Source organism: Paramisgurnus dabryanus, chromosome 5 (genome assembly GCF_030506205.2).
Source record: "Paramisgurnus dabryanus chromosome 5, PD_genome_1.1, whole genome shotgun sequence".
Classification (NCBI taxonomy): Eukaryota; Metazoa; Chordata; class Actinopteri; order Cypriniformes; family Cobitidae; genus Paramisgurnus; species Paramisgurnus dabryanus.
In genome coordinates this window covers 11516076-11524700 of record NC_133341.1, presented here as the reverse complement: position 1 = coordinate 11524700, position 8625 = coordinate 11516076, and the positions used below count along the sequence as shown (strand labels likewise).

At 37.0% G+C, this 8625-nt stretch overlaps 1 protein-coding gene across 2 annotated transcripts in view; it reads right to left on the bottom strand.

Annotated features, from left to right (window-relative positions):
* npr3 (natriuretic peptide receptor 3) overlaps positions 1–7270 on the bottom strand; it is a 39382-nt gene extending 32112 nt beyond the window's left edge. The window contains exon 1 of one of the 2 annotated variants that reach the window (XM_065266886.2): positions 5709–7270. In XM_065266886.2, coding sequence (XP_065122958.2) covers positions 5709–6375 — 667 coding nt within the window. In that variant the 5' untranslated portion in view covers positions 6376–7270. The remainder of the gene's footprint in view (positions 1–5708) is intronic. The other variant, XM_065266887.2, reaches the window with a different exon arrangement.
* Positions 7271–8625: the final 1355 nt, after the last annotated feature.

Sequence of the window (8625 nt, the reverse complement as noted above, 5' to 3'; positions counted from 1 at the left end):
TTTTCTAATATGTCCCCTTTAAACTATTGTCATTGATTCTGAGAAATTGCACAGTGCTGTTCTTTCAAGATCATTTATGACCTTAATGCTATTTGCCAGCTTTATAACACCATGGTGATTTGAATCCAGCATTTATTCAATTATGCAAGCACAGACTCATAGTACCATTGAATAACGTCTTTCTGACCTGGTCTAACAGAAACTCAGTCTGGTACAAAATATTTTCCCATGGAGCAAGAAGGTCAAAAATAAATAAACAAACAAGCAATCAAACAGAGGTCTTTAAAAAAAAAAAAATCGCAAAGTGTCCCATAAATAGGAAGATTCAGAGGATTGGAACTTTCACCACAGCTAAGTTAGTGTAATGCTCTGCTTGAAATATCCTCAGCTGAGTGGGACAAACTTCACCTCAGTATTCCTGCACTATAGCACCCTTTAATTACAGAGCGCACAGCACACTACAGGCCCTGTGTTGACTCTCCGGCGATTCCATGGGGTACGGTTCCAGCCAGCAATATTTCAAAAATTTGGATTTTCCCACTGACACTAGTTACAAATGAGCTGAGGAATGCAAAGGGGCAATACATGGCACACTCACCGTCGCCTGTGCTGCATTTAATGCACCTGGGGGTCTATATACTGTAAAGCATAGTGTCAACGTGAAGAAGAACGTAATATCGCTGTGCAAATTTGTGCTGTATCGCCAACAAGTACAAGGGTTTACTGTCTTGCCCTCTGTCCAACTCTGGCAGCCTGGCACAGAATGCAAAATTAGTAGAGATGTAATGACACATATCTGGCTTTGGTAAATTCGCTTGCGTGTTTCCCAGAGGACCACGGTGCAGGCTTCCAACGAGCCGGGCTCACGTCATTGAACTGTCGAAACATTGAAATGCTGTTTCCCATCCTCATTAAACCATTTAATGTTCTGACATTAGGGCTCAGTGTTGACATCTGAGAATATATGTCTGTATCCAGTGTTGGATAACATGCAAAAATCATAACTTGTTATGGGTTTTATGTGTAAACTTGCCCAGCCCTAGAGTACACCATGATTTTGAAACTAATAATAATCATACTTATTTTGCTACCATCATAGACTGTCAGAATTTTTTTTCAAAAAGCTGTCATTGGAACAGTTCCCTTTAAAACTCCTTATATCTACAATTAAGGTGCAGATATGTATACATTTGCTACCAAAATGACCTCTGGGACAACAATATGCCCTCTTTGGTTCCAATATATACTTCTGAGGTACAGTACTATTATGAACTCTTCAGGCAATAAGTAGTTACATTGATTTTATTACAGGTAGGGGTTGTTAAAGAAGCATGATTGCTTCTATGGGGATTTGGTGGTGAGGGTTGGTGATTGTTAAGTGAGAATTTATCTTGAAAAAAATCAATTAAAACATTCAAATCGAAAAAAGACAAAATCATGTAATATTAATCTTTTTTAATAATAATCTGATTTATCAATTTATCCACCAAGAAATATAGTTAATTTTCCTAAATGTTGCCTGTTTGTGGTTGCTAGGGCATGCAAGGCATGTGCAGAGCTGGGTAGTATGGCTGTCTTGCAGAATAAAAGTTTTTGTTTAAATAATATATTTGGGTTTACTATGTGTAATAATTATGTATGTATATATGCATGTTTATATTTAAGAACATTTGCATGTGTATATACATTTATATATATATATATATATATATATATATATATATATATATATATATATATATATATATATATATATATATATATATATATTATATAATTTATATTCTACATGAATATAAATATCTATTATATAAATATATTTTTTCTTCAAATTATACCTGTGTGTTTGTGTGTATGTATGTATATTTTTTTTATTTATGTAGTGGCGACTAATCATTCTCGCTGACAATCGGGACAATTTCGCATTAATTATCGAGGACGTATCGCCTGCGATAATTAATGCGATAAGGCCCAGCTTGTCAGTGAACTACGGCTCTGTGTAGTAAATGCCGCTCTATATGAAAGCAGCTGATGGCAATTTACTTCTCATTAAGGAACCGGCTTTACTGATGAAACACGCATGAGAATCCTCCAATATATATCGCCCATCCCTAATAAAAACCATAATGTTATATTAAAATGTTAATGTTGAAAAATTTGGGATGGACTAGGCTACCTGTTTCAGAGGCATAAATGCTCATTGAAAATGAATGCAACTTAGTACAATGCAAATACATTGCATTGATCCAGTAGTAAGCCAGTAGTAGAAAAAATAACTTAAGAAATAATATTTTTTAAGTAACGACCCCAACACTGGCTATGTCCAACTGGCTGGAGTGTGACGTGATTTGTGTCATGTGCAGGTGCGATGGATCGCATACAAACCAATAGGGTGTCAGAATGGTATATGTTTATACTTCTCATGCAACCACAATTTAATTCACTCTATCCGGATGGCACATGTTTTTTTTATGATAACAAGCCAAACGGGGCTATTTTTTAAATGTAAGGATTAGAGAGTACAGACAATTGCGTGAAAATGTAAGAAGTAGTAGTAAAAAGTCGGCTGAAAAATTATTACTCCAATAAAGTATAGATACCCAAAATTTCTACTTAAGTAAGGTAACAAAGTATTTGCGTCGACACCTCTGATTTTACAACAATTTTAAACACAGCTCAACCAGTGAAGTACAGGTCTCCGCAGAACAAAAAGGGGCGTTTTCCAATTACTGGGCATTCCCAAACCGAGAAAGGCATTTATTACCTATCCAATCAGAAAAATGACGGAAGAAGCCATAAAAGGCCATGCATTATTGTTTATCTTTGACATTTTATTGTTAACTATTATATATCGTGTTTTCACAAGAAAACAAGAATTAATTGTTGTATGCCTTTTAGGATTCCAAAAAAAAAGACCTCAGGGTCCGATCTATCCATTTTATGAAGTTGCATAAGGAAGACGGACAACTACAAAAACACAGGCGTTGCAATGCCCTCTGAATCAAAACAAGCGTCAGAGGAGCTGGAGAATGTCCCAATCACGTTCTCTACCTCATTTCTAAAGATGACTGCAGGCAAATAAGAACTATTTGGCAATCTGCGCTGGCTTGTGATTATGAAAAACTGTGTGAGAGAGATTATATGCAGTCATATAAAATCCATTTGCTAAAACACTTTCCAATGTCACTGAATGTCAATGTCCCTATATGGAACAATTTTGAGGACCTTACAATCCTTAAAATGAAGGTGCTCTAGTACCCATAAACTACTCTGGCAGAAACAATTGTTGATTAAATTGGATACCCGTATATATTATCATCTTCACCATCTGTACTGTATGAATACCAGTTACTACAGTACGACCACTCCGCCCTTTTATAAGCCCCTGAAGGCAAAACAATGATGTGTCCGCCATGCCTGGAATACTAATTCCAAAGCAATCTACCTCATGGAACAGGCTCCACAATTTAGCATTCAAAATATATGTTAATTTATACAGTGCCTATGTCTATCATTTATGGTAATACAAACATAAACTCTTATGACCACAGGGCCACTGCCAACTATCTGTAAAAGCTTTCAAAAATTGTAATTTACATGTGATGTTTCCTTCTTTAAGCTTTATTAAAAAAATATTGACTGCTAAATGTTTTTATTTTTTGGAGAATTGCTCAAAATTACAGTAATAACACAGAATAAACACTGTTAACTTTTCAACAACAAGGTACTGCATATAAATAGGATGCTGTGATGTCAGTGATTCTAAACTGGTGGACGCAAGATTAGGTAACAAACAATTAGATACACATAATTCCAATAATCATACAATTGTGTATAGTAATAAATCGGCTTATCAACCTAAAAAGTGGTGTGTTGACACCAAAGGCTGGATGCCCAATCAGATTCTTCTGTATTGATAATTTTCAAATTGCATAAACAGGCTAAATTGATTTTGAAAAACAGTTTTAAAAGAAACGCCTATACATCTTTGTGACCATTCAGGACCATTCCATACATTTACCTTTTAGTTGTTGTGTGTATTGCAAGTCAATGGCATCTGAATTAATGGAACTGGTGGATAAAAAAGAATTATAAAAGTCCATTTAAAGCTATAACCCTGACGTTGTTAGTGTCAAGACAGCCCCGAGACAACATTAACCTCCTACCCTGTTTCAGTCATACTGACATTTTCAGAATTGGTGGAACATTCCTTTAATGACCAGTGCTCATGCAATATGTTTTAGCTCAAGAAACCTAAGATGTTCATTTCAATACACTGAATGCATGGGACTCAATTAGTAAAATGATACACTGGACTAGGCCCTTGCGCAAGGCCCCCGTATTGAGGGATAGCTGTATATTTTCTAAAACCGACAACATCCTTGGTAGGAATGTGAGAAATGCAGTGTTTATGAAACAGGATAGGAGGTGCAAAGTCAGACTTTCTCTGAAACAGCATTGGAGCAGACGGATATGATGTTCGAAACCAGACTAAAACAGCAGACGGTTAATAGTTTTGACAGCAGACATAACTTTTAGCATCCAACACCAATAGTAGAGGTGAGCTTCGGGGAGGGTGTATCCCCTCTAGTTACTGCGAATCAGCACATGACTTTACTCGCCATGAGAAAAGCTGTTAAAAAGCGCTTGAGGATGTCTGCAGAAGTGCTAAAGCCTACAAATGCTTCGCAAAATTCCAACACATCTTGTTCAATGTTGACCGGCTGTCAAAATTCTGATCATTTTTTCCACTCGCTTTCCTATGGAGTGCAACTGAACTCTTTCCTATCCTTACAGAAAACCTGTTGGCTATTGTAGTGGAGCCTGAGCTGATTAAGAGAGAATCAAAACAGTCCTACTTTGGAAAGTTTTGTATATTTTTACATGACGATTAGATTAAGTTCCCATCATTTAGTGTGAAACAACACTTCTAATAACAATTTGGAGATGCCTTGCATCTTAAAGATTTTCAGTCTGATAAACTAATAAAGTGATAAGGAAATACTTTATCAATTTTACCTGTGAATACATGAGGTGCAGGGTTACTGATAAAAATTAAATTGACATTTTTAAAGCCTATTTTATCTAAAGCAAAAAAAAAAACATATTTTTCAAAATACCAGCCCTTGATGGGATGGCAGTGACAGCTTACCTTACCAAATCAATTTTAGCCTGCATTTTTGCAAGTTATTTTGAACATTATTTATGTATCATGCCATTTCAATTGGTTAACCCTTTCAAACCAATGCTATTCTTAAGAAAAAATACAGTTGTATTGTATTCCAAGTATAACCTACATTATTATTGCAAAGGTTTTTGGCAGGTGTCTACAGTTAAGGTCAAAGTACAGTAAGCATGACAGAAAGAGATTATTAAAATATATTATTGGTTTTTAAACAACAGCTGCGTGTATTTTTTTTATTGATAATATTAAGTCGAATTAACACATTTTGTTCATCTCAACACTACGTTGCCAAGAATAGAAAAACTTTGAGTTTTTATCTTTAACGTTACCTTATCAGGGTGTGCAGCCACTACTTGTGGTGTGGTCTAAGGGTAAAGGCTGACCATAAATAAAAGGCTACTGACTTAAACCCAACAAGTTGCCATTCATACAGTACAACATGTGCAAACTGTCATTTTGAGCACTTGACCTCTAGCGGATAGTTTCAGTGCAATGCGATTTACCCAAGTGCGTAAATTCGTACCTTCGCTCCCGTAGACTGACTTCATGATGTCGTCGGCGTCAACTCTCTCTTCATGTGGGTTCAAAACAGCGTGATCGGTAATGTGGTGGTCTATCAGGACATTATAAACCCCTTCCATCGTAAAGTAACAGTTCCTCTCATCTTTATCATCGTCGTAAATCAAAAGCGCGCTTCTCCAGCCGAAATGTCCGAACATCGCCTGGAACGTCTCCGCCATTTTCAGGTAAGTTGGAGCGATTCGCGTGAGGTGCGAGAACTCACTGTTTTTTGCCGCGAAGCCGGTGGCAAGAGCACCTGCTGAGATCACCGGGATGTTCCAGTGCGATGCCACTCTCACCACCGGCGCGGCAGAGTACTCGCACACCGGACCGAGGACCAGGTCGGGACGCTCGTCTCTCTGCATGTCCACGAGCGCGTACAGCGCATCCATCCCGCACGAGGAGTTCTTATAGTGCACAGTGAATTTCAATCCCGCAACAAGCTCTCCTCTGTCAAGGGACTTTCTCGCATACTCAATAGCCGGAGAAACTCTTTGATATGAGAACATGTATGTGTTATTTGAAGGCAACAAGACCAGCACGTCGATGTTCTCATTCAGTGCACTTGTCCTGCCGGCCATTATCAGTGCTAGCCAAATGGACAGACAGAGTGACATTAAACATGACATGTCGCCTCTTTAAAGTGTTCAGTGAACTAAGTATCTTTTGCAGTGAGGCAAAGATTTTTGGAAGTTTTCTTTTCTTTCTGGTTATTCAATTAAGACGTATCCTTCAATTAAACTTTGTATGTCAAAATCTCCCACTCTTTCTTTTAATGACTGAGATGTGTCGTGAGTGAAGGTCTCTCCAGGACACTCTTCCCCTGTCTGGTGTCTTCTCTGGGTCTCTGGCTAACTCTTCGCTTCCCAGTGTATTACTCTTGTTAGGATGTGTGAAAGCTGCTGCTGCTGCTGCTCACTACACAAGCTGCAGTCTGGGAGGAATTTTGAAGCATCCTTTCATTATTATTACTGCGTCATCTCTGCGCAGACACGCCTCCTCCTTAAAGCTACAGTGTCGCCATATGTTGGAAACTGTTGCTCACCGTCTGATCTGATAAGAAAAATAGTATAAAACCATTTAAAAATGTATACTTAAAAACGACAAATAAGAGTTTTGCATATGTTTTATAGCAGTTCATTATTAGCCATTAAGGCAATTTACATGCTCCACTCAATTGCAGAGTTGTTTCCATGATTGGGTCCACATTTGACCCAGTCATGACTTAAAACAACCCATAATTTGTTTAGAGTAGTGTTTTTAGTTCATTTGTTTTTAACAGATATATGGGAGGTGTATTTTATGGGCATATACAGCTTTGTGTCAATGATCTCTAGAATGAGAATGCACTTCCAACTTCTAATCACGTTAACTAGAAGGCTATTGTCTGCTTTAAAGGGCCAAGCCCTTTAAAATTTGTGACTTTTAATTCAGAAAATTCACAAATTAATCAGTTTCATAGTATGTAACTTATTTGGAGAGCTTCTTGTAAATACACTTCATTGCACTTGCAATTCTTTTTTTTATTATGGACACTGTGAAGTAAAGGTTTTTCTTAGCTTTTTATGGTGGTCAGTGATATACGGTACATAAAAATAAATTGTCTTATCCCTGTCTCATCATCAACATTATCAATGAGTATTTATTGCTTGTATAAAATTTGCATGTAAAACCATAGTAATCTCGGTATGTAATTTTCTATCTGCTGAAACATTTCTCTGATGTTTTCTCGTATCCAACTTCATGTATGACTTTGCACATTTTAAACGCTATAAGTGTGACACCTAGTGGCAGAAATATAACAACACATCGTAGGTTTGTTAAATGTTTTAAAAACTCTTACAATGTAGTTCACAGATCAATTTATATGTACATTATATAGCAATACATAAAATAGATTAATCATAAACTGTTTATATTAGTTTATATAAGCATCAGTTTAATTGGAAAAAGCAAAAACATTTCAGAATAGGGCGGCGTTATAGGAGGACAGATTTAAAGGTAGATAAAAATGACTCAGCTATAAACTCTTCAGACAAAAATATTTCTTATTCACGTCACTGGTTAATGGAACACTGAGTGTTTGGCTTCAGTCAATGAAACTATTGAATCTCAGCTCTTTTGATTGCCCCCTTAGGTATTACACATCTATGCTGAATGGGTCTAAAGATAACAGCAGCTAAAGGATCCGTTCAGGGAACTGCAGTGAAGTATGTCCCTGTAATTATTTAATGGCCGAAGTGCAGCGAATAGTCCTGGCAACCCTACTGTGCTCCCACATAAACATCAGACTCCCTAGTTCCTGAGTGCTGAGAGTGTCTCTTATTCGGTGCTACTGGGTGTAGTTTTCCTCTGAGGGTTGCTATAGTTACTGAATCACAAAATTGTTCATAAGTTATCCTAAATGTATTAAAAGTTTGCAAATATGTTTACGGTCTCCACTTCTAAATAATGCCCTTGTACATTAAGCCATGTTATCATCATAAATAGTGATTATAGTTAGATTAGCCTATAGTTTTTATCTAACAAATATATGGTCATTTGTTTAAATTTGAACAGACTGCAGTAGTTTTGTGTTTTGCTAATCGAATCGATGAGTTTATGACTCATGCTGTCTTAAATGTATTAAAGTGCCCACGTAATTGAAGCCATCTGTCAGTTCGAGTAAGAGGGCTGTGTTCTGCATTAATCCTGATTATGCTAGATTAATGTCTCCAGCTTGTGGCCGGCAAAGTCATGATTTCCAACAGCCAGGGATGTCATGCAGAAGTGCCACTTCATCCCTGTTCCCAGAGTAGGAACTATAAGTGTTGAGTGGATGGGTTACTGTTTACTCACACCTCCTTGTAATTTGTTAATGTTTTAGGACATTTAGCTAC